The 27,123-nt window shown below is 43.7% G+C and overlaps 1 protein-coding gene across 26 annotated transcripts in view; it reads right to left on the reverse strand.

Moving 5' to 3' along the window:
* The window catches only part of celf2 (cugbp, Elav-like family member 2), a 985,143-nt gene that overhangs the window by 383,495 nt on the left and 574,525 nt on the right, over window positions 1-27,123 (reverse strand). The window contains exon 1 of one of the 26 annotated variants that reach the window (XM_072562967.1): window positions 2,557-2,701. The exons of the other annotated variants lie outside the window; for them this stretch is intronic. Within the exon in view, the coding sequence (XP_072419068.1) occupies window positions 2,557-2,603 (47 nt within the window). The 5' untranslated portion in view covers window positions 2,604-2,701. Of the gene's footprint in view, window positions 1-2,556; window positions 2,702-27,123 lie in introns of those variants that run through there. 26 annotated transcript variants of the gene reach the window in all.

The raw sequence follows: 27,123 nt of genomic DNA on the forward strand, positions 1-27,123 counted from the left end.
ACCTACAGTACATGGACTGCAGCAGTTCAAGAAGGCAGCTCACTACACCTTCTCAAGGACAACTACGGACGGGCAATAAATACTGGCGCAGCCAGTGATGCTCACATCCCATAGTGAACAGAAAGGCAAGTGAGACAGGGAAAAACAGGCAAGAAAAAGGAAGGGTAAGAAGGAGGGGATAAGAGTGGTCAGGAGAGTAGGATTGGGGAAATCCAGTGCCCCCGATTATCCAAGGAATGAGAGTGAAGCCAGTGTTCCTGCTCATCACTACCCAGTGACAACTGCTACAAAAATGGATGTGCACCAGAGTCGGGGAGGATATTATCTGCCTCTTAACAGTCTTGAGTTCAAATCCCACCAAGGGAATGGGTCAATTTGAATTCAGTTTTGTTTTAAAAATCTGCACATTACAAAGTAACATCAACAAAAAGTGTCATGACACCCTACTGCTGCACTCTGGGGAGGCAAATTGCAACACGTGACGTCAACATGGGTGACTTTTAAATGGCCTTTGAAGTGATCTAAACCATCCCCCTCACTGATGGTCAAGCACTAGCTTGTTTGCCAAAGATGCCCACACATTGAGAATCGATTTTAAAAATGACCATGAAAATTAGGCTGGTTCTTTAATGAACAGCTGATCCGTAAAAACAGGTTTATACCTGGGATGCAAGTTGAAAATTCAACAAATTAGTGACACAGGAGCAGGAAGAAAAATTCAAAGAAAGTACTTCATTATTTGACATTTTCAGAGTACATTTATAAACAAATTAAAATGGACAACAATTTTGTTTTTAATCTGGAGGGGACAATGATGACTGTTTGTATTCACAGTTATTGGATCTAAATGGCATCTTTAGAGAGAAGGATTTATGAACTGTAATAAGCAGCAGAAATTGACTTATCTTAATTCCAACCTTTGCTCTCTGGTAGAGCTGTGGACATGATAAGATTATTTAACACTCAGTGTTTTAGGAGGAAGATAAAAGGACGTTGGAGCCCCATGTGAACTGGAGTCCAAGGCCTGCCTGTCACTCATACCGACTCGCTCCAATTGAGCAAGCTCAGCCAGACTGGCAGATGGAGCACTAGGCTGAAGCCAGCTTTGTTAATCTTGGCAGTGAGGCAGGCAGAAATGACAGTGTCCGAACCACCCCAGCCATACTTACTCAACCACACCCCACCCCCCCACCCCTCCCGAAACAACGCCTCCTGCTGTTTCAGGAAAGAACGACGTGGAGCGGGAGAGGCACCACACAGCCGCAGACCGTATAGCGCAACAGCGAAAATCATTTCGTTGGCGGGGAGGAGAAGCAAAAGAAAATGGGGAGAGATACAAATAGAGGGATTTGAGGCATTTTTGAATTGCATTTCAAAATTAAGGCACAGGAGAACAAAACATTTCATGTTAGCTGCTGAAAACGAAGCAAGACCAAATAGGCAACACAAAAATCACATTTGTCCTTTGACTTTCACTGTTGTCTGCAACATATTTACTACACATCAGGCAAAAATAATAAAAAAGAAAGATAGAGAGAGAGAGAGAAAGAGAGAGAGAGATACCCAGAGCCAAGCAGCAGCCAAACTTGACATCACATTTCTTGGTGAAATGATAACTGTAGCCATCTGGTAACAAGCAATACAGCAGATTTATAGCGGAATTATTGTCAACCTAAATTGATTCTTTAACCTGACATTCTCTGCTTAATGGGGAAAGCACAAATAAATCTCTCCACTAATGCCACAAGCACACTTTGCTCTCTGAAATTCTTCAGCAATTATTAATACGATTTCAAGCAGTGAAAGGCTGGACGTCAAAACTGGCATAACATGGAACCGCTTTGACAAACAGTACCCAAATTTCCTTACACAAAGGTATTTCAAAAATAGAGGGAACCAGGAGGGGGATCAAAGTTGGGATCAGCCGGGGGTAAGGGGGTTTGACATGAACAGAAAAGGCAAACAGAAGAGGCAGAATACTCAGCACCGAAAGTGTTCGTACAGCTCCATTGTTCTGATGTCCCATCGACAGAAAGAGAGAGAGAGGGAGAGAGAGGGAGAGAGAGAGACGGACGTATTCGGGCTCTCCATTGCCTGTCAAGACATTTAAACAAAAGGGCCGCATTTTTCAAACCTGGTTCTGCCAATTCCCCCTATATTTCCTCCACTTCCCGACTGTATCTGGTGCCCTGAGCTCAGTCCCAGTGCCAATGGGGAAGTGGTGGGCTACAATGGAGCCTTACCAGGCATGGCGAGGTGGGGGGGTGGGGGGAGGCAACATTAACTCAAAAGCCCAACTCAACCCTTAGACACTCTTTCGGTCCTCACAGTACTCAGCAAATTCCACTTCAGAGGAAAGGACCAGAAAATGCACAACAATTATTTCCTGCTATGCTTCCCAGACGCAAGCCAGATACAAAAAGCATACACAGCACGTAAAAGAAACAAGCCCTGTAGCACGGCATTTAAATCAGGTTAAAACTCAACATTGTATACACACACATACAGACACACACACAGACACACACAGACACACACACACACACACAACCATACCTCAAAGGCAGTTCATTTCTCACAGTAGCAGATGTGGGACAGCGCATGCTTTGTGCACAGATATTCTCGACAAAAGGCAGCCCACAAGCGCGCAAAACATCAATGGCACAGTATCTCCACTCTCAATGGCCACTCTCTCATCAATGCTGCAGACAAGAAAAGGGGGCCCTCACAGAATCACTGAGCAGAAATAATCCTCCCTGACAAGTTATGTTGTCTGAGCATATCTTACATTAATGCAGCATGCAGCCTCAGGGGTCTTGCTGGCATTCAGCCGTTGTCTAGCCAGCTCCAGTTTCCGTTAATTATAAGTACCAATAGGTGACAGGACTGAAAAAAAAGCCCAGTTAGGAGGTTACTGTTCCAGGTTCGACATGTAAGTGCCAAACCAAGAGCTAAACCCACCAGGTTTAAAAAATCAAACAACTTTGCCACTCAATAGTTCTGACTCAATTTTTCCCACTGCTTCAATCTGGGATACTTCAAATGAATTCAATGTTTCATCCTGGACGTGCAAGAACATGAAAAGGCCAAGAAATCATCTGAAGGCTGACCTTGGTCAGAAAGAGCCTTTTTTTTAAAACCCTAGTAAACAATAGTTACCTTGTAGGCGATGTTCTACAAGTTGAATGCTAAGTAATTGCATCAAACAAAGAGCCAGAGTTCTGAACAGGACCTAGAGATGAATGAAACAGAGTCAGCTACAGCTCAGTGGGTAGTACCGGGTCGGAAGGTCATGGACTCAAGTCCCACTCGCAAGACGGGGGGCACAAAATCTGGACTGTCACCACAGTGCACTTCACAGGGAGTGTCGCACTGTTGGAGGTGCTGCCTTTTAGATGAAACATTAAACAGGGACGCCTCCTGGGTGGACATCAAAGATTCAATGGTGCTATTTGGAACAGCAGGCGAGGGAGTGGTATCCCCCCCCCCCCCAGTTAACATTTATCCCTCAATCGATTATCACCAGAAACAGAGTGGCTGGACTTTATTACTCTGTTGTTTATAAGAGCTTGCCATGTGTAAACCAGCAGGCGATTCTGAGGCATTATTCTTGTCATAATATAGGAAAAATATTTCATTGGCTATGAAGTGGCCTGGGAATCCCTGAAGCTTTGAAAAGCCCTGTATAAATGCCAGCCTTTGCATTTTGCAATATTGAATTCAAGCCTGCGACAGTTAATTGTCTTTCTGTTACAGAAGGGAAGTGTTTATTGGAGGGTGGGAGGTGAGGTAGTCAGATAGGGACCAACAAGAACAGCAGCTGCCAGTTAAACAGTTTGACTGAACTAACTCTACAGCGGCTTTATCTTCCTCACTAAAATGCTGAACTCATAAAATCCATCAGCAATAATTTCATCTCCATTTGGAACCTCTACAAATACATTATTCAAGCTGCTTTGTTGTTAGAGAAACATCAACAGCTGTCCTCCAAGCCCTCCAGCAATTACCCCCATCTGCCTGCTTTTGTCTAACTACTGGAGCATCCTTCTTTCTCTTCCTTCTGTACTATTTCTATTCGAGGGACAGACAACTTCCACTCGACCAACTCAAAACTCAAATAATCTCAGTGATGATCCTCTTCTCATTATTCTTTAGACAGCTGGAGTAGCTTTGGTCACAGTATTTGGTCCCCTTATTTGAGGAAAGATGCCGTGGCATTGGAGGTTGTTCTCTGGCTTGATCCCAGAGATGAGGAGTTTGTCGGACGAAGAGAGATTGAACAGTTTAGGACAATGCTTTCTGGAATTTAGAAGAATGAGGGGAGATCAAATCGAGGTACTCAAGATGATAAAAGGTGTGGATAAAATGGACACAGGGCGGATGCTTCCTCTTGTGGAACTTTCTAGGACGAGAGGTCATAGTTCTAGGATAAGGGAGTAGCAAATTTAAAACAGAGTCGAGGAGAAACTGCTTCTCCCAGAGGGATATAAATCTGTGGAATTCACTCCCCCAAAGTGTGGAGTTTGCACATTCTCCCCGTGTCTGTGTGGGTTTCCTCCGACTGCTCCGGTTTCCTCCCACAGTCCAAAAATGTACAGGTTAGGCGAATTGGCCATGCTAAATTGTCTATAGTGTTAGGTGCAGGGTAAATGTAGGGGAATGGGTCTGGGTGGGTGCGCTTTGGCGGGTCGGTGTGGACTTGTTGGTCTGAAGGGCCTGTAAGTAATCTAATCTAATCTAATCTAATCTAAAGTGCAGTGGATGCTGGGTCAGTGAGTAAATTTAAAGAGGGGATGGACTTTTAATTGGTAATGGGTTGAAGGGACATGGAGAGAGGGCAGGAAATGGAGGGTGAGGTGCAGATCAGTCACGATTGAATGGCAGAGCAGACTCAATGGGCTGAATTGCCTAATTCTGCTTCTCTGCCTAATGAACTTGCTATGCAATTCTCCTGCTTGGAACATTGCTTGAGGGATCACTCTCCCCCTCAGAGAGGTGGTCCTTCCTACAATCTGTTTTTTGCTGTGCAGAATCAAGGAAGAGACTGTCATAGATGGTGAAATTTATCAAAGCTTTTATCAAACTCAGGATGAAGAAATCTGCAATACAGGTCATGAAAATGCTATCCAACTTCAACATTGGTACTTTCCAAATTCAGAAATCTGCAATCTTTCACACAATCTGGTGCTTTGAATCTTTTGATCCAATTGTGATGATTAGTAAATGTTTGCCTGTACTATGATCATTCCACTTGCCAAGTTATTGTCCCCTGCTCTTCAATATGCTGGTCAGCGAATTGCCGACAGCTCTAACAATCCCTTGCTTAAAGCCTTCCACGTGTTCCTCTAGGCGAGTTGCCACAAGTTGACTTGCCGAACAAATCGGTCCTAAGACATTTCAGCTTATTCTCAAGTCAATCCATAATCACTCTCATAGCTCAGTGGCTGAATTGCAACATCTTGACTGCTCTTTTGTTCATTGGGTAAAGAAGGGAGACAGAAAGCAAGGAATTACAAGCTGGTTAGTTTTGACTTCTGTCATAAGGAAAATGCAGAAATCTATCATTAAGGTGGGAATAGAAAGGCACCCAGAAGCCTCAATACAATTGGGTAGACTCAGCAAGGTTTTATGAAAGGGACATCATTTTTCGACTAATTTATTAGAGATTTTTCAAGGAAGTCACAGCAATGTGGATTACGGGGAGCCTGCGGACGTGATATACTTAGGTTTGCAGAAGGCATTTGTCAAAGTATCAGACCAAAGGTCACAACGCAGAATAAGACTACTTGGTGTCGTGGGTCCCATGTTAATATGAATAGAGAATAAGTGAGCTAACAGGAAACAGGAGAAATGGGTCAAGGTGTAACAACTGCAGTACCACAAGAATCAGTGCTGGTGTCTCAATGACTAATGATTTGGATGAATACAATCAATGTACAGTTGTTGAATGTGCTGACAGCACAAAGATAGGGAGGAAAGTAAATTGTGAAGGGACCATGAGGAATCTGCAAAAGGGATGTAAATATGTTAAGGGAGTAGACAAAAATTTGGAAAATGGGGCATAATATGGGACAATGCAAACTTGCCCACTTTGGCAGGAAGAATAAAAAAAAACTCCAGCTTATTATCAATTGGAGAGAGGATGCAGAACCGAGGAGTGGGGGAGATGTATGAATCAGAGTTGAAGTGTTGGTACAGCAAATGAGTACGAAGGTTTATGAATGCAAAATCATTCAAAGAGTAGGAAGCCATTCAGCCCTCAAGCCTACTCCACCATTCAAAAGGTCATGGGTGATCCAACTGCAACCCGATATCTCCCTGCCCGCTTAGCGTGTTGGGCCTAAAAATGATAACTTCAAACCAGACCATAAAGGGTTAATTGTAAAGAGTTAATTACTCACAGCAATGAGAAATAGGGGGAAAGTTGAAAAGCACATGAAGAATAGGCCTCATGCAAAAACAGGCTGCTTTGACTGGGAGGTAATCACATGACACTGCACTGTCAGTGAAAAATGTCCAGTTGTGCAGGTACATGGATTTGTGTCTCAGTCTGTTTTGAAGGTTGGAAACGTGAAATGGAGATTCAACCCGAAACATTACATTCAGAATAGCATTAATAATAGTATTGCCCCACTCAGCAAACTTTTCATCACTGGGATGGGGATTGTGAGACTGCAAGGGAATCTGAGAGAGAGAGCATCAAGTGCACCATCATCAAGGTCTCTGATGGAGAAGGCAGTGTGAGACTCACTAACAGACAGAAGGCAGTGTGAGACTCACTCACAGACAGAAGGCAGTGTGAGTCTCACTCACAGACAAAAGTCAGTGTGAGACACACTCACAGACAGAAGGCACTGTGAGACACACTCACAGACAGAAGGCAGTGTGAGACACACTCACAGACAGAAGCCAGTGTGAGACACACCAGCAGATAGAAGGCAGTGTTAGACTCACCAACAGGCAGAAGATAGTGTGAGACACACTCACAGACATAAGGCAGTGTGAGACATACCAGCAGATAGAAGGCAGTGTGAGACTCACTCACACACAGAAGGCACTGTGAGACACACCAACAGACAGAGGGCAGTGTGAGACTCACTAACAGACAGAAGGCAGTGTGAGACACACTCACAGACAGAAGGCAGAGTGAGACTCACTCACAGACAGAAGGCAGTGTGAGACTCACTCACACACAGAAGGCAGTGTGAGACTTACTAACAGACAGAAGGCAGTGTGAGACTCACTCACAGATGGAAGGATGTGTTGACTCACCAACAGGTAGAAGACAGTGTGAGACACACTCATAGACAGAAGGATGTGTGAGACTCACCAACAGATAGAAGACAGTGTGAGACACACTCATAGACAGAAGGCAGTATGAGACATATCAGCAGATAGAAGGCAGTGTGAGATTCACTCACAGACGGAAGGATGTGTGAGACTCACCAACAGATAGAAGACAGTGTGAGACTCACTCACAGACAGAAGGATGTGTGAGACTCACCAACAGATAGAAGACAGTGTGAGACACATTCACAGACAGAAGGCAGTGTGAGACATACCAGCAGATAGAAGGCAGTGTGAGAATCACCAACAGGCAGAAGGGAGTGTGAGACACACTCACAGACAGAAGCCAGTGTGAGACACACTCACAGACAGAAGGCAGTGTGAGACACACTCACAGACAGAAGGCAGTGTGAGACACATTCACAGACAGAAGCCAGTGTGAGACACACCAGCAGATAGAAGGCAGTGTTAGACTCACCAACAGGCAGCATGCTTTGTGAGACACACTTGTTCATATACGGATATTATATAGTTTATGCTAATAGATTCACTCACTTGTTTGCATATCTGTCCTATATATTAAGTTTGTTAATGTCATAAATTTGCTGTGTATGCATCATCGTGGATTAATTTTGATCAGACCTTAAGGAACCTGTTAGGTACATTCAGCTTAACAATACACTGTTTGGCCCCAATAACCTTTTACCTCTGTACTTACTAACAATCTATCCTGGTCATGATTAAAAATATTCAAAAACCCGACTGCTACCTGGAGTGATTGTAACAAGGTCAGCCATGTGGACTTTATATAATATGAGTTCTCTGATTGGGGCTGTTAATGCATAGCTTACTGAAAGTGGTCATGCAAGAAGATATGGTGGTATAGAAGGCGTATGGCATGCTTGCCTTTAATGATTGGGGAATTGGGTACAAGAGTTAGGATGTCGTGTTGCAATTTTATAAGACTGTGGTTGGATCACACATGGGTTATTGTGTTCAGTTCTGGTCACCACATTACAGGAAAGATGTAGAGGCATCAGAGAAGGTGCAGAAGAGGTTTACCAGGATGCTACCTGGATTGGAGAGTTGAGCTTCAAGCAGAGGCTAGAAAAACTGGGGATGTCTTCTTTGAAATGATGGAGGCTGAGGGGAGTCTTGACAGAAGCCTTGATATTATGTCAAAAGTCACATAACACCAGGTTATGGACCAACAGGTTTAGAGAAATTTTAAGCTTTCAGAATACTGTCCCTTTGGCAGGTGAAGTCACATCACTTGAGGAATAGGCGGTGCTCTTGAAAGCTTGTGATCTCAAATAAACCTGTTGGGTCGCTAACCTGATGTCATGTGACTTTTGACAGAATTTCAATAGACTTCTGTGAGGACTCCCCTCAGCCTCCATTGTTCCAGAGAAGATAGCCAGAGTATTTTCTATCCTCTCCTTGTTCTTTTGACCTTGTCTACCACAGTCCAACACCAGTACCTCCACACTGTAAAATTTTGAGATGCATATAAGGTTGACAGTCAGAATGTTTTTCCCAGAGTTAAAATGTCTAAAACTAGGGGGCATGCATGTAAGGTAAGTGGAGGGAAGTTCAAAGGAGATGTGAGGGGCTAGTGTTTTACACAGAGAGTGGTAGGAGTCTGGAATGTGCTGCCAGGGTTGGTGGTGAAGACAGGTACGATAGGGGCATTTAAGGGGCTTTTAGATAAGTACATGAATATACAAGGAATGGAGGGATACAGACCAAGGGCAGGCAGAAGGGATTAGTTTCATGTGGCGTCATGTTCAGCACAAGATTGTGGCCAAAGGGCCCATTGCTATGTCGCACTGTCCTATGTTCTTGTATCCTGAGTGCAAATTGGGTGATTCGACATTTTGCTTGTGTGCATGGAAATGTTGTGTGCTGTGAAGCCAGGTATGTTTGTACCTGTGCCCATGTATGTGCCTGTTTTGGCATGAGTTTCCCCGTGACCTTCCCCATATTCCAAACAGACCGGGTTTTCCTGGTCCAACAGTCAGCTGACGTTTAGTGTTCCAGCTCATGTTAACTCAACTGCTGTGCTTCTAGCTTCTTCAGGATTTGTTTCAGAATAGCAACAGCATTAGGATACTATTGGACACCTATCAAAGGAATTCTACCTGAGCAAGAACCAGTGCTATTAGCAGAGAGGCAAAGAACCAATAAATAAATAATTCCTGAATGTGAAATATGCTTTAATAAAACATTAGATAGCACACACAGATTTCACCTGTGGAAATATGGAAACCCTCATTGCAAAAACTGCACAAGAAAGCATCAGAAGACAGTTCATTCATAAATTGTCGTGCTAGAGCAGAATCACATTAAATACTTGTCTCTGATAACACAAACTACAAAAAGCAACGAGTCCAGGCACACAGGATCTTTCAGTCTTCCTCCAGTTGTAAGGACCTATTTTTAAACCACTGCACTAGGATATTCCACAGGGGCCCATTAAACTACATTTCTCAGCAATTCTCGACAATATGTCGATGAGAAGTTTATAAAAAAAACTCTTCTCTTCCTTATAAATTGCATTCTTCAGTGTTCAAAGGAATCCTGTTCTCCCAAATTATAACTGAAGGTTAGAGAAGATTTATGATTCAATTTGATGAGGACGGGGGAAGGGATGTGAGAAGGACTTAGAGATTCATGTTGCTAAGTAAAACCTTAGAGTTAATTCAACAAAAACTGTTTATTTGTTATTTAATTTTGCTTGTCCTGTAATCGAGATAGATAGTTGAACATATTTCCTCCTAATCATGGCGAATATATTTTCATTTAAACTATTTTATTTTGATACGTTTAATACAATTGGGTGGTGCTATTGGGGTTTTCATATCAAGCATAGTAATGAGTCTTACTGGACGTACTGCGATGGATTGGGTCTCATAGAGTCATAGAGATGTACAGCATGGAAACACTCCCTTTGGTCCAACCCGTCCATGCTGACCAGATATCCCAACCCAATCTAGTCCCACCTGCCAGTACCCGGCCCTTATCCCTCCAAACCCTTCCTTTCATATACCCATCCAAATGCCTCTTAAATGTTGCAATTTTACCAGCCTCCACCACTTCCTCTGGCAGCTCATTCCATACAGGTACCACCCTCTGTGTGAAAAGTTGCCTCTTAGGTCTCTTTTATATCTTGCCCCTCTCACCCTAAACCTATGCCCTCTAGTTCTGGACTCCCCGACCCCAGGGAAAAGACTTTGTCTATTTATCCTATCCATGACCCTCATAATTTTGTAAACCGCGATAAAGTCACCCTTCAGCCTCCGACGCTCCAGGGAAAACAGCCCCAGCCTGTTCAACCTCTCCCTATAGCTCAAATCCTCCAACCCTGGCAACATCCTTGTAAATCTTTTCTGAACCTTTCATGTTTCAAATCATCTTCCTGATAGGAAGGAGACCAGAACTGCATGCAATATTCCAACAGTGGCCTAACCAACGTCCTGTACAGCCGCAACATGACCTCCCAACCCCTGTACTCAATACTCTGACCAATAAAGGAAAACATACCAAACGCCTTCTTCACTATCCTATCTACCTGCAACTCCATTTTCAAGGAGCTATGAACCTGCACTCCATGGTCTCTTTGTTCAGCAACACTCCCTAGGACCTTTCCATTAAGTGTATAAGTCCTGTTAAGATTTGCTTTCCCAAAATGCAGCACTTCGCATTTATCTGAATTAAACTCCATCTGCCACTTCTCAGCCCATTGGCCCATCTGGTCCAGATCCTGTTGTAATCTGAGGTAACCCTCGTCGCTGTCCACTACACCTTCATTTTGGTGTCATCTGCAAACTTACTAACTGTACCTCTTATGCTCGCATCCAAATCATTTATGTAAATGACAAAAAGTAGAGGACCCAGCATCGATCCTTGTGGCACTCCACTGGTCACAGGCCTCCAGTCTGAAAAACAACCCTCCGCCACCACCTTCTGTCTTCTACCTTTGAGCCAGTCCTGGATCCAAATGGCTAGTTCTCCCTGTATTCCATGAGATCTAACCTTGCTAATTAGTCTCCCATGGGGAACCTTGTCGAATGCCTTACTGAAGTCCGTATAGATCACATCTACTGCTCTGCCCTCATCAATCCTCTTTGTTACTTCTTCAAAAAACTCAATCAAGTTTGTGAGACATGATTTCCCACGCACAAAGCCATGTTGACTATCCCTAATCAGTCCTTGCCTTTCCAAATACATGTACATCCTATCCCTCAGGATTCCCTCCAACAACTTGCCCACCACCGAGGTCAGGCTCACTGGTCTATAGTTCCCTGGCTTGTCTTTACCGCCCTTCTTAAACAGTGGCACCACGTTTGCCAACCTCCAGTCTTCCGGCACGTCACCTGTGACTATCGATGATACAAATATCTCAGCAAGAGGCCCAGCAATCACTACTCTGGCTTCCCACAGAGTTCTCGGGTACACCTGAACAGGTCCTGGGGAGTTATCCACTTTTATCCATTTCAAGACATCCAGCACTTTCTCCTCTGTAATCTGGACATTTTGCAAGATGTCACCATCTATTTCCCTACAGTCTATATCTTCCATATCCTTTTCCACAGTAAATACTGATGCAAAATATTCATTTAGTATCTCCTCCACTTTCTGTGGCTCCACACAAAGACCACCTTGCTGATCTTTGAGGGGCCCTATTCTCTCCCTAGTTACCCTTTTGTCCTTAATATATTTGTAAAGTCCCTTTGGATTCTCCTTAATTCTATTTGCCAACGCTACCTCCAGTTGGCCTCAGAGGTGAAGGGATTGTTAAAACGGGGTGGAGGAAAATGGGTCAGAGTTCTGCATTCAGTTATCGTCCTTAGAGCCTTACTGGATAATAAACCAATGAACATTCGATTATAGAGGTCAGAGGGTGACGTTGACCAGGATCCCTGCGAGAAGTCTTCTTCTGAGAGACGGCACCTCAGATAATGCAGCATTTCTTCATCAACGTTGCCTTGGAAGGGGTGGTGACATGCTTAAATAATCTTTATCAAAATTGCCCACATCCACCAGCGAAAGAGTATGTGGTAGAGGTAGTTGGGGGGGGGGGGGGGGCGCGCTGGATTGAGAGTAGGCCCAACATGCATAGGGACAAATGGGAGAAATTCTGATCAATGAAGTCTCATAGAAGTTCACAGAAGCACGGCAGTGTGGAAAAAGGCCATTTTAGGCCCAACAGGGCAAAATTGAGGACTGCAGATGTTGGAAATCAGAGGCTAGATTAGAGCTGTGCTGGACATTCCTGACGAAGGGCCTATGCCCGAAACGACGATTCTCCTGCTCCTCGGATGCTGCCTGACCAGCTATGCTTTTTCAGCACAACTCTAATCTAGACATACATTGGGCCCAACAGGTCCATACCGACCCTCTGAAGAGTATCCCACCCAGACCCATTCCCCTACTCCAATACTCTACATTTACCCCTGACTAATGCACCTAACCTACACACTGCCGAACACTATGGGCTATTCAGCATGGCCAATTCACCTACCCTGCACATCTTTGGATTGTGGGAGGGAACCAGAGTACCCAGAGGAAACCCACGCAGATATAGGGAGAACATGCAAACTCCACAAAGACAGTCGCACTGAGGCTGGGATCAAACCCCGTTTCCCGGTGCTGTGAGGCAGCAGTGCTAACCCCTGAGCCACCATGGCGCCCATCTTAGGAAGATTACTTATGGATTGGATTGCCTGATTGTTTCGGCCAATTGAACACAGTAGAAATGGAATGCCCATCAGTTACTGCTGTTATCGTGTAAAACAAATATCCAGACACCACTAAATCTTCACTTGGTTAAAGTTGCCTCTATTACCTCAGAGCTAGTACTCCATTAATTTTAATGAAATTACTTTTACATTTCAAAATGTTATTAATGTGACAGTAGTAAAGAGTTTCATCTCGTTACCAGCAACACAATTTGTGTTGTTATGCACACTTGATGGGAACTGAATGTGAATGATTTTCATCTCTGACCTTTCCCTTTGTTGGCCTGCATCACTGTTCCAACCAAGCTCACATACAACTTCGAAAAGGGAGAAAGATTTGCATTTACACAGCTCCTTTCAACTCCTTGGGTTGTCCCAAAGCACTTTACGCAAAATGAAGCACATTTTCAAGCACGGTCGCTGCTGTGTAATGGAGGGAAATCAAGGACAGTGGAGCTGATTCCCAAAGTAGAATGCACTGAGGGTGCACTGTGCAAAATCGCTGGCTTGCAATTTCCCATCCCTTAGAAGTGACAGTTTAGGGTTCAATCCCATATACATCTCCTCATTCATGTCCCCTGAACAAAGATGCCTGATATCATCTCCTCCATTCTGCCTGTTTCACATGGAGTACTGAAATGCCAGTCTGGGATGAGTGTTCTAAACCTAGAGTGAGACTTTCAACAGCATTTGACCCAGAGACAAGGGGCAGAACTAACTGAGACAAGCAGACTATACCGGCTCGAGTGAAATTTCCATCTGTCTTCCACTGACATCTTCAAGCCCCTCCTCTCTCTCTCTCTCTCTCTCTCTCTCTCACTCACACACACACACACACATGCTTAGATACAGAATATACATTTGTCATCTCAAATACTAAACTACAGTGCTGTTCACTGTTGTCCAATGACCACATTCTCTTCCATCTAGGCTGTTATAAACCACTATCATTCTGACTGCTGGGTCCAATTTTGCTTGCGGTTTGCTTATGTATTCAGCTTTTAAGTAAATATTGGCGTTAAAGAGGCTTAATTGTTCCAATGCAGTTGAATTGGCTGGCTGTACATTAATGACCTGCCACAGTTAAGATGAGAAATGATACCTTAAGAGCTTCAAGGTAGAATCAGCAGAACACTACTTACCAACAAGCTACAGCGTGTAAAATAAGCATTAGCACCTTCCAGTCTCCAACACAGAACTCTATCGATGCTGCAAATTGCAGTGTGCAAGTTAACCCCAGCGTATATTTATGTCAGCCTAAAGAGGTTCATGTTTTTGCATGTTTTCCATTATAGTTGACTGCCCCTCCCATCGTCCAACCCCCATATTTTTAGGCATGACACATAACACTCGCATTAGCAGCCACTATGAAACTGTTCACCCCACAGCTGGATGTTTTATTGACTGGTATCTTACAGCCGGCTGGAAAGGATTAAGCAGATAATAGTTGCTATGCACAAAGGAATTCATTGGCTAAGATGGTGACCCATGGGGGAGACGATGGTCTAATGGTATTACTACTAGACTATTAATCCAGAGACCCTAGTTATGTTCTGGGGACATGATGGTGGAATATGAATTCAATAATGAATCTGGAATTCAGGGTTTAATAATGACTGGGAAGCCATTTTTGATTGTTAGAAAAACCCATCTGGTTCACTGATATCCTTTAAGGAAAGAAATCTGTTGTCCTACCCTGGTCTGGCCTCCATGTGACTCCAGCACTACACCAATTAATTGACTCTTAAATGCCCTCTGGGCAATTAGGGATGGGCAATAAATGCTGGCCTGGCTAGAGATGCCAATGCCCTGTAAGTGAATTAAAAAAAAACCACAAGCACACTCGGAATGCACTTGTACAATCAGTGTATAAGTCAATTTTTACAAGGGATTTCAAGTCTTAAAAGATTGACTTGTCAGCTGACACCTATCACATATAAAGATCTTGTGATGCACCTGACACAATTCAGTAGTAATGCTTTGTTTCACTTACAAAATATCTGTGTCACTCTTTCAACAAAAAACAATATTTTTAGAAAAGAAAGCAATTAATTGACCTCAATTTGTTGTTACTAACGTACCTCAGGAAAAACAATGTTTGCTGTTGACTGATGTCAGAATGAATCCAACAACAATTAACCTCAGATTGTGTCAACTCACATCAACTTTATTTTAGTGTCCCTATATGGAAATAGCACCATAGACACAGCACCATCTCAACAAAAGAATCAATGGCAATGAAGCTCAGCATAAGTGATCATAGGAAGATGGGGATTACTAGGAGGTCAGTCAGCCCCTCAAGCCTGCTGCACCATTCAGTTAGACCATTGCTCAACTCCATTTACGAACCTTGGCCTTGTTCCATTCTTCTTGATTGGTCCATATACATCAGTCCTGAAGGCTCTAAACGTTTCCCAAGCATCCGCAAACTATACAGGGGACAATAGTCCGAAATTTCAATTACCCAGATTCCAAAAGAGAGCTTCCTAGCTCCAATTATAAGATTCCTTTTCTACTCTTATTCCCTTTATTCTACACCATCACATCTTAACAGTCAGAACCCCCCTCAATTTCCTACAGTCATGGAGTACAAGCCAATCTTGTGCTCATGTCGTACCATGGCTGAGTTAGGAACATGCTAGTTTATGAATTCAAAGGCTGTGGATTCAAGTCTCACTTTGGTGACTTGAGTACAGAAACCTAGGCTGGTGCTCCAGCGCGTATTGAAGGAGGGCTACATTGTTGGCAGTGTTGTCTTGTAGGTGGGACTTTGAACTGAAGGCCCTGTCAGCTGTCCCAGGATACAAATTATGTCATGGCACTACGTGGAAGAGTTCTTCTGAACATCCGGGCTGATATTTACTCCCCCGCAATCAAAAACAGATTATGCAGTTTTTATTTTGCAATTTGTGGGAGCTTACTTTGCAGAAACCACAGGAGCCAATTTATGCATCACAACAGTGACTATAGTTCAAAAGCACTTCATTGATTGTCAGAATGCTTTTCACTTTGAAGCTGCCATCAAATGCCAGCCTTTCTCTGCCCTCATTCTATAACCTGTACAAAGCCTGAGGTAAGGTTCTTTTGGGGAACAAAAAACTGGGAAAAAACGCAACTGCTGGAGATTAAAAGGTTGGGAGGGTGACAATTGAAACAACGTTTTTCACAGTCTAAATACAGAGAAACACAGGCAATGTGTGCTGAATCCCACAACATTTCTGTAACACGAGACCAAGCTCACTATAAAGTGCCATTTTCCTGCCTCTGCTCACCTTGAACAGAGAACTTCATCCATGCATTTGGAACAGCTGAGTTTAGAGGTAACAATGTTCTCCTGGATAAATAATATTGAGGAAATTAGGGAAGAATTTCTTTGATTTTCTTTTCCATGCCCAGTTGAGATGGCAGCCAAACTCTGACTCCATGATTCATCTGACAGATAGCATCTCCAACAGCGTAGTGCTCCCCCACTACCACACTGGATCTCCAGCCTGGGTTATATGCTGGAATCAATGGGTGGGCATTAGTTACAATGGGAGAGGCTCAACTGTGCTGTACTCTGTGATGGAACAGTGCACTAACATACACTTGCTTAGAACTATGAACACCTCTCACTTGGATAAGAGCTCCAGGAGCTCATGCAAGTCAATCTCAGCACAAACCAGTAATCTTGGGAAGAAAAAAGGAGCAATATTCAATTAGTCCAGAGAATAATCTCACCCTGTGGCACATTGTAAAATTTGTACCCAACTTTATTCCACAGTTCCAGGTCTTAGCTTTCGAGAGAGAGAGAGTGATAGCAACATACCTAAATTATTTTAATCTCTATTTTCTTGTGCAGTTAATGCCATCCATTTAAAAATGAACGTGAATTTCAGAGCCTGCTGGAGTTTATAAAATAATTCAATTGATATATTTATAATTCAGAACCACTATGTCCAATCAAAACAAGAGGAGGAAGGAGAAGTGCTCCCCATCTAAAAATAAAGCAAGAGGCATAATAATGAAAGTAAGAACGGTTGCCATGGTTACACAATAAAGTACTCTTGACAATTAGAGATTAGTTTATGTGATGTTATCAAGTTAATGGGACCTCAGTGACCCCTTACTTCTTTTTTTTGCATAATTTTTATCTACATGAAGTATTTAAATAATAGGCTGACTTACTTCAGAGCGCCTGGGTTAGAACAAGGTGACATTTCTTAAATACAGAACATTATGGCTTATTGATTTCTGTTGTACTGCTAAATTGAAGACGGCTGGGTGAAAGTGGGAGGTCTCCCTACCACCGCCACCTCCCCCCACCCCCCAACAATCTACTCTTACTGTTCAACAGTTACACCGAATTATGGCCTTTATATCTCTCTTTATTTGCCGTTTCTCTCATTCCTCCTTTCCTCCTAGAGACCATTCTAACCTTTCCCTTCAGCTTCACCCCCTCGTGCCAGTGACATCCACGGGCTGGCTAATAGTCACATGTGCATCGCTTATATTTCACTCATGTGATCCTTCTTCAGCTGCAAATCTAGACAGCAACTTCAGAGAAGCTGTTTCCATGGAAGTCAGGACAGCCAGACCTCATTTCAACTGAGTTTTTATAATTTAGTCAAGTAATGAGGGTGCCGTTGGCTAGGCCAGCATTTATTGTCCATCCCAGGGGTCAGTCGAGAGTCAACCACAACGCTATGGGTATGGAGTCACATGTAGGCCTGACTAGGTAAGGTTGGCAGTTGCCTTCCCTAAAAGAGGTTAGTGAACCAGATGGGTTTTTCCCAATAACCAGCAACGATTTCATGGTCACCATTCGACAGTTAATTCCAGATTTTTACCGAATTCAAGTTCCACCATCTGCCCCAGCAGAATTCGAACCCAGGTCCCCCCTAGATTCAGAGTTCAGTGATAATACCACTACACCATCACCTCCCTGTTAAAGATACTCTCCACACAAGAGTCAAAGTGGGATCTGTGCCATGTCAAAGATAAGAACAACTTGTGTAGCCATTTTAAAGTGGTGAACCATCCTGAGACATATCACAGGACTGGCAGACATAAGTGACAGCCAAATGCTGCAGATACTGGAGATCGGAATGATAGGCAATGAAAGAAACAGAGTTAATATTTCAAGACCAATACGACCTGGTTTTTTTCTTCAGTGATGCTGCCAGACCTGCTGAGCTTTTCCAGCACTTCCTGTTTGACAATTGACACCAAGCTGCAGAAGGGGATATTGGGGCAGGAGACCTAATGTTTTGAGAAAGAGGTAAGTTTTAAGATAACTTTGAAGGAGGAGGAGGAAGGAAGAAAAGAAAGATGAGGGCAAGGGAAGGAAAAGATTCACTACATTTAACCATTGCAATGTGATGATGCTTTCACTGTCAATGGATCTGTTGCTTTGGGAATAATAAGAAAGTAGAATTGCTTAAACAAAACTTATTGCTCTCAACATGGGGAGGGGAGCTGGCAAATGCTGCAGCTGTTTGGGATATGATGGGGAAAGCTTGCAAATACATTGCTACAAAGCAGCATTTATTGTCCATTCTAGTGGTTTAGAAGTGTATAAGATCATGAGAGGCATGGATAGGGTGAATGCACTCAGTCTTTTTCCCAGGGTTGGCGAATCGAGGACTAGAGGGCATCAGAGGAAAACGAGTAAAAGAGAACCCGAGGGGCAACTTTTTTACACAGAAGGTGGTAGGCAAATGGAATGAGCTGCCAGCAGAAGTGGTTGAGGTTGGTACATTAACAACATTTAAAAGGCATTTGGACAAATACATAGATAGGAAAGGATTAGAAAGTCATGGGCCAAGTGCAGGGAAATGTGGATGGACATTTTGGTCAGCTGGGCTGATGGGCCTGTCTCCATGATGTAGGACTGTATGAATCTATTTGTGACACTTAGAGTGATAGTCAATCAGCAATGTGGCAGTACTTCCAGAACTGGGAAGAGAAAGCCGTGTGGAACAAGTAGAGGGAATTGCGATGGTAATGGGGAAAGAGAAAATGGGGGGAGACCAACCAAAAGAACATGGAGTGAAGAAAAAGGAGAACAATAGGGACAGTCAGAATGACAGGAAGATTGTTAGATAAAAGCAGTCACCCTCAATACTTTTGTTCAACATACAATCAGCAGCAGTTGACAGGACTCAAAGCAACATTTCAAGACTCCATAGAAAATCTGTGGCCCTAAAGTATAAGTTTGTGTATTTTACCACAACAATGACCATTCTGACTCTAAAAAGACAATCCTGAGTCAGCTGACCTTGCTAATTTACACACAGCCGGCCTGCTTTTCCTGTCCATTGAAGAAGCTCAGATAGATTTGCTCATTCTTAAAATACTCAATCCAGCCTGGTTCATCTTTGACACAGAAAGAGGTTGAAGACCGATGGGTGCACACACAGAAAAGGACTGTCGGCTTGACAGTTATTGCCATGGTGATACTTAAGGCATTACATTCAGGTGCACGCACTGGCCATTGTTAAGTATCTGCTGTAATAGGTTAGCACAGCACCATATGAAGTGAAGAGATGGATTGCTGTTTGCTAAGAAGCCATTGTGTTGCTTTCTATTCCTCTTAAAGAGGCCTTCAGATCGGGGACACCTTTGCTCGGGAGCAGGTAGTTGAAAAGCAAACAATAAAAAAAATTGCATACTGGTTTCATAATCATGAAGGGGGCTACATCAAGTTGATGGGGAGAAACTATTCCTGCCTGTGAAAGGGAACAAGAATGACTTGGCTTGGATTTAACGTGATCCACAAAAGCAGCAAGTGTAAAGTGAGAAAAGATGAGTGGCTAGGGTATGGAATGCGCTGTCTGGAAGAGGGGGCAGGTTGAATTGAGGCACTCAAGAGGACATTGGAAGATTATTTAGATTAAAACAAGTAATGTGAGGCATGGTGGCTCTGTGGTCAGCACTGCTGTCTCAGAGACCTGGGTTCGATTCTACCCTCGGGTGACTGTCTGTGTGGAGTTTGTACATTCTTCCTGTGTGTGCGTGGGTTTCCTCCGGGTGCTCCGGTTTCATCCCACAGTCCAAAGATGTGCAGGTTTAGCTGTATTGGCCATACTAAAGTGTGCAGGCTATGCAATTAACGGTGGGAGATGCAGGGTTACAGGCATGGGGTGGGTCTGGGTGGGATGCTCTACGGAGGGCTAGTGTGGACTCGATGGGCTGAATGGTGTGCTTCCGTACTGCAGTGGTTTGCATGAATATGAGGGAAGAAGCAGAGGATTGGCAATGGATAACATTGCTCATTTACCAAGCCAGTGCAGGCACAATGGGCCAAATAGCCTCCTTCTGCAACTTCACACATCTCTGCAGCAGGTGAGATTTGAACTCAGAGCTTCTAGCTCAAAAGGTAGGGACACATACTGCAGGGGCCCTTGTGGTATAGTGATGATCATAACCCCACAAAATGACATTTTAGTTTAAATCACTAAGTTCCTTTCAAGATTTTGGCTTGAGTTACAACATCCCTTTGAGGATGTTCATTTTATACAGAGAGTGGTTTGTGTGTGGAAGGAACTGCCAGAGGAAGTGGTGGATGCTGGCACAGTTACAAGACACAGTTACATTTAAAAGACATTTCGATAAGTACATGAATAGGAAAGGTTTGGAGGGATAGAGGCCAAACGCAGGAGGCGGGACCAAGTTAGTATGGGAACATGAACAGCGTGGACTAGTTGGACTGAAGGGTCTGTTTCCATAGGGATGACGTTTTACTGAAACTGGTGAGATGCTACACAGGAGCTGTATGAAAACAAATTTATTGGGATAGATGACTGAAAGATTGGTGCTTGGTGGGTGTCGTAAGGTTGTAAAAGGTTCTATTAACATCCATGTCTTTCTTACTTAGGTCTACTACAAAGTTTGAACAACTTCTGCATCTTTTGGCCTGAATTGAAAAATGGCACATTGCAACCATTCCTGAACCAGTTGACAATCAACAACAGTTTCATCATTTTTTTCATTCACAGGATGAGAACGTCATTGGCCAGGCCAGCATTTATTGCCCATCCCTAATTGCTCAGAGGGCAGTTAAGAGTCAAGCACATTGCTGTGGGTTACACATAGGCCAGACCAGGTAAGGGTGGCAGCTTCCTTCCCTATAGGACATTAGTGAACCAGATAGAATTTTCCTGACATTCGAGAATCATTCAAATTCAACATTCAGTTCCAGATTTTTAAGTATTTTAATTGAATTCAAATTCCACCATAAGCTATGGCAGGATTTGAACCTGAATGCCGAGAACATTACTGAGGTTTCCAGATGAACAGTCTAGTGATAACACTACTAGGCCGTTGCCTTCCCTAATGGACAATGCAAAGGCTATACTTTTCAATAAGAAGAAGAAATAGGAATAGGTGTGGGTATGATGGTTCGGCAACAGTTGAAAACTCAGGTAAGAGTGAATACTGGAATTGGCATTTGACAGTGTGAGTAACTCAGCTGAAAGCTGGATTTCAGGCTGAGCTGTGTGGGCATATCTGAATTATAAACTAAGATAAACATCTAGGTTGTAGAACAATTTATGATCTGGAGGCATCAATACATGTTGTAGATTCCAATTAATCAGCAGAAAAGTTGTTAACCTGGGCCAATCAGGGAGCTCTGGCTGACAGATATAAACAGGAGATTTCACACAGCACTGCCCTGTGGTTTGAAGGGCAGTGCTTGTCACTGGCCACTCGGGTGTTTTCCTATCTTCCTGGTGGTGGAAATTGAATAAAAATTCATGTTTCTCACTGTGTCTCACACCTGCACACACACACACACACACACACACACACCATGGGTGCTGGGGAAAAATAAGCACTACCGCAGTTAGGTGGTAGTGTGGGGGAGAAAAAAAAGAAAAAAGGAAAAAAAAATAAACAGGAGATTCTGAGTCTCCTCAGTTTAGGGGACTGACTCTGTGCTGGCTGGTCTTACAGTCAGTATGTTACTGTTAGTTTCTGCTTCTCTTTTTTGGAGGGAAAAACCTGATTACTGAACTGGCTGAATTATTTAGCCAGTTTGTTAACTGGCATTGCTTTTAGTGAGGACTGGTTGTTAAACTCCTGATGCACATAATGTGTTTCAGGTGTGACTCAGTTCTCATTAGGGGAGTGTTGTTTCACTGGCTGGTTATAGCCTGTGTGTTACTCTTTTCGAGAAAAGGACAATGTTAATTTTGTGGTAGGGCTTAGCCCTTGGATTAGTGGTGCTGGAAGAGCACAGCAGTTCAGGCAGCATCCAACGAGCAGCGAAATCGACGTTTCGGGCAAAAGCCCTTCATCAGGAATAAGGGCTTTTGCCCGAAACGTCGATTTCGCTGCTCGTTGGATGCTGCCTGAACTGCTGTGCTCTTCCAGCACCACTAATCCAGTATTTGGTTTTCAGCATCTGCAGTCATTGTTTTTACCTTAGCCCTTGGACTCTAGTTTCCTTTGTTTTTTGTATGTATTTTCACTTTTTATTGGTGTTTGGACTGAGCCCTTGTGGAAGACATACATTTCACCAGAGGAGCTGTTCCTGTGGGGAAGCCTAGCCCTGGGACTGGGCCTTGAAGATTGAACACGTGTGTGTTGGGAGGTGAGCACTTGCTGTATCCTGGAGTTTGGGAGAAGAGTTTTGGACTGACTCTGTGCTGGCTGGTCTTACAGTCAGTATGTTACTGTTAGTTTCTGCTTCTCTTTCCTTTAGGAGTGGACCAAACCCCTGTGAGTTAACTGCACCTGTACAATGTACTGTTCCTGTGAGTGGGCCTGGTTTTCCAAGGCTGGGCCAGGACTCCATGGAGACTGAACACCTGTGGGGTGTGCATTTGCTGTCTTCAGGAGTGGACTCTGCCCTTGGTTGTGGACTCTGTTTTTAGCAATGGACTCTGCAGTTTGAAGTGGACTTTATTTCTGACAATGCACATTGTATACTGGAGTGGACTCTTCCTGGAAATGTCTTCTACATTTTGAAGACTGTATAGATTTGGACTGTGTACCAGAAAGGACTGTTTTTTTGGTAACTAACTGTATTGTGCTGTTTCCTGGGTCTATCACCTGCACTCTTGCGTGTCTGGCAGGCCTTGCTGGGAGGCTCATGGTTTGTCCTGAAAGCTGTCACCCCGAGAGCCGGAGGGTGGGTAGGCCATCCTGTGAACCTGAAGGTTGGTAGGCTGTCCCGAAAGCCGGAGGGTGGGTAGGCCACTCTGATGCCAGTTGCCCTGAGAGCCAGATGGTGGGTAGGCCGTTCTGAGCACTGGTTTCCAGAGAAGGGGTAATCGGGAAGGGCTGTTCTAGAGGTGGTCGAAAGGTATGTCAGAGCAGCCGAGAGCCAGAAGGTGCGTAGTGGCGGGCTGAGACCCGGAAGGCTTGTGGGCTACCCTGCACGCTGCCATCCCAGGGAAGGGGACGGGCTGTCCTAGGGGTGGCCGGATGGTGCACCAGGGTGGCCCACTGGCTGGTTGGTGCATCTGGGTGGGTGAGAGCCCAATGGTACGTAGGGGCAGACTGAGAGCCAGAAGGTGGGTAGCCATCCTTAGCGCTGTCACCCCAGGCAGGTACAGGGACAGGCTGCCCCAGAGGTGGTCAAAAGGTGTGTCAGGGCGGACTGAGAACTGGAAGGGCATGGGGTGGATCGAGAGCCGGAAGGTGTGTAGGGGCGGGCTGCCTTGGAGTGGCTAGAACGTGGGAGGGATGGGGGCTTGCTGGGTCTGTATTGTCTGCACTCCTTTTTATGTAACTGGATTATCATATGTATAAAGGTCATTGTTGCTGTCTTTTTATATTAGAAACTGGAATTTGTGGTTTGTCCTCCATTCCCTGTAAACTGGTTGAATGGTAGGGTTTGGGGCCTAGCTTTGCTGCTCCTCTCTCTTGTAAAATTGCTGTTGTAAACAGCTGTAAATGTTAATTTTTTGTTTGTAAATTGTTTTGTAATCTGTTTAATAAAATATTATAAACAGGAGATTTGAGAAGGTTTCCTCAGTCTTGGGACTGGCTTTGAGCTGGCTTGTCAGAGCCCATATACTGTGCACATGTAAATAAAGAGTGACTTGGTTACAGGATACTGTCCTCTGTGCATTTATTTCAAAGGGAATCTGAAATTCTAATGTTACTTTGATTGGCCTGAGCCCAACTATTCAGTATCTCTCTACAGGATGTAGGTTTCCTTGCTGAGCTGGAAGGTTCATTTCCAGACATTTCATCACCCTATTAGGTAACATCTTCAGTGGGCCTCTGCACTGTTGATTCCTGCTTTCTACGTTTGGGTTTCCTTGGGTTGGTGATGTCATTTCCTGTTCTTTATCTCAGGGAGTGGTAGATGGGGTCTAACTCAGTTTGCTGTCAACAAATACTTTGAGTTAGACCCCATCTACCACTCCCTGGGATAAAGAACAGGAAATGACATCACTGACCTGAAGAAACATATAAATAGAAAGCAGGGATCATAAACAGTGTTTTGCCTGGAGGCCCACTAGAGATGTCACCTGGTAAGGTGACAAAACATCTGGAAATGAACCTTCCAGCTCTGTGAGCAAACCTATATCCAGAACCTCAACCTGAACTACAAATCTTTTCAAAACTCACTCGTATCTCTAATTTTCCTGAAATGTTCCCTACTTTTTCACTAGGCTTTGGGTTGTGCCACTAAACTGTTCTAACTGTGGCAGGTAGCTGGGCAAGACAATAAGGGGTAACAACAGGTGACTGTGGAAAGGAATGAGTTTCTAAAAATCTCCGCACAGCATTGAGGAGACCAGACAAGCTATCATCGGTCAAGTCAAATCCAGAAGTTTAGAATGTGGAACAGAGTTACAAACATCAAAAGGACACAAACATCGGTCATTAGAGGGAATATTTTTGAAGAAATTGAGTGGAGATTAAAGTAGATGGCATCAAGAAGATGATGATGATGTGGTCTGTTTAAGACAAATGACAAAAGACAATGGCAGATGGGATGTGGACAGTCCAAAAAGTGATAGTTGGTAAAGAACGTGATGTGGAGGAGACAGTATTGGACTGGGGTGGACAACGTTAAAAATCACACAACAACAGGTTTATTTGGAAGTACTAAAATGACAGGTCAGGTTGATCAGTATAGAAAGCAACGGTGATCTCTTCTAGAGGGTAAACAAGGGGCCAGCAAGTGTCGTTGGGTGGCAGCATGGTCTCAGAGCAGAGAATAATGTAAGACAGAAAAATGCAATGTAGTGTGATAATGGATCTCCTGGTAGAAGCAGTTACAAGCAACAGTTTTGAAGATTTTATTTTAAATTTGTTTAAGGGATCTTTGCTTAGGCCAGTAGTTCTTGCCCATTCCTAATTAAAATCATATGACATGGAAACAGTGCAACTCGTCCATGCTAAACAGACATCCCAATCTGACATATTCCCATTTACCAGCATTTGGCCCATACTCCTCTAAACCCTTCCTATTCATGTACCCATCTAGATGCCTCTGAGATGGGTAATTGTACCAGCCTCCACCACTTCCTTACACGCACCACCCTCTGTGTGAGAAAGTTACCTCTTAGGTCCCTTTTAAATCTTTCCCCTTTTAACCTAAACCTATGCCTTCTAGTTTTAGACTCCCCCACCCTAGGGAAAAGGATCTTAGTTATTCATGCCCTTCATGATTTTATAAATCTCTATAAAGCCACTCCTCCCCCTTTGATGCTCCATAGAAAATAGCTCCAGCCTATTCAGCTTAACCCCTCCAACCCTGGCAACATCCTTGTAAATCTTTTCTGCACCCTCTCAACTTTAACAACATCCTTCCTGTGTAAGGGTGACCAGAACTGAGCAATGTCCTGTACAGCCACAACATGACATCCTAACTTCTATACTCACTGTCTGACCAATGAAAGCAAGAATGTCAAATGCCTTCCTCACCATCTTGTCTACCTGAGACTCCACTTTCAAGAAAGTATGAACCTGCACTTTGTTCAGCAACACTCCCCACGGCCCTACTATTAAGTGCATAAGTCCTGCCCTTATTTGCCTTATCAAAATGCAACACATCACAGTTATCTAAATTTAACTCCATCTTTCACTCCTCAACTCATTGGCCTATCTGATCAAGGTTCCATTGTACTCTGAGGTAATCTTCTTCACTATCCACTACATCTTGGTGTCATTTGCAAACTTACTAACCATACCTCTTATATTCACATCCAAACCACTTATAAAAATGACAAAAAGCAGTGGACCTAGCACCAATTCTTGTGGCAGAACATTAGTCACAGGCCTCCAGTCTGAAAAGCAACTCTTCATCATCACCCTCTGTCTTCTGCCTTCAACCCAATTTTGTATCCAATTGGCTAGTTCCCCCTGGATCCCATGTGATTAAACTTTATTAACCAGCCTATCATGTGGAACCTTGTCAAACGCTTTGCTGAAGTCCATATAGACATTTACTGCTCTGCCCTCATCAATCTTCTTTGTTACCTCTTCAAAAAAACCCAAACAAGTTAGTGAGACATGATTTCCCATGCACAATTGACTATCCCTTGTCTTTCCAAATGCATGTAAATCCTGTCTCTCAGAATCTCCTCAAAACAACGTAACCATTATTGACGTCAGGCTCACCAATCTATAGTTCCTGGCTTTTCCTTACAGCCTTTCTTAAATAGTGGCACCACGTTAGCTTGCAGTTTTCCGACACCTCACCCGTGGCTGTTGATGATGCAATTACCTCAGCAAGCAGTCCAGCAATCTTTTCCCTAGCTTCCCACAAACTTCTGGGAAACACCTAATCAGGTCCCAGAGGGCAGTGTAGAATCAGCCACATTACTCTGGAGTCACATATAGGTCAGACCAGGAATGATGACAGATTTTCTTTCCTAAAAGGATATTAATGAAACAGATGTGTTCTTACAATTGACAGTGAATACCCAGTTACCATTAGACGAGCATTCTATTCCAGACTTTTACTGAATTCAAATTTCACCATCTGCAATACTGGGATTTGAACCCATGACTTCAAAACATTAGCCTGGTATTCAGTATTACGAGTTTAATGACATAACCATGACATCACCACCTCCCCAGGTGCTGTGTTGAAATCATGGTGGATAACTGCATCTTACAAACTGGGATTATGCAAAATATCAAA

The sequence above is a fragment of the Chiloscyllium punctatum genome, chromosome 44, assembly GCF_047496795.1.
Source record: "Chiloscyllium punctatum isolate Juve2018m chromosome 44, sChiPun1.3, whole genome shotgun sequence".
Lineage (NCBI taxonomy): Eukaryota > Metazoa > Chordata > Chondrichthyes > Orectolobiformes > Hemiscylliidae > Chiloscyllium > Chiloscyllium punctatum.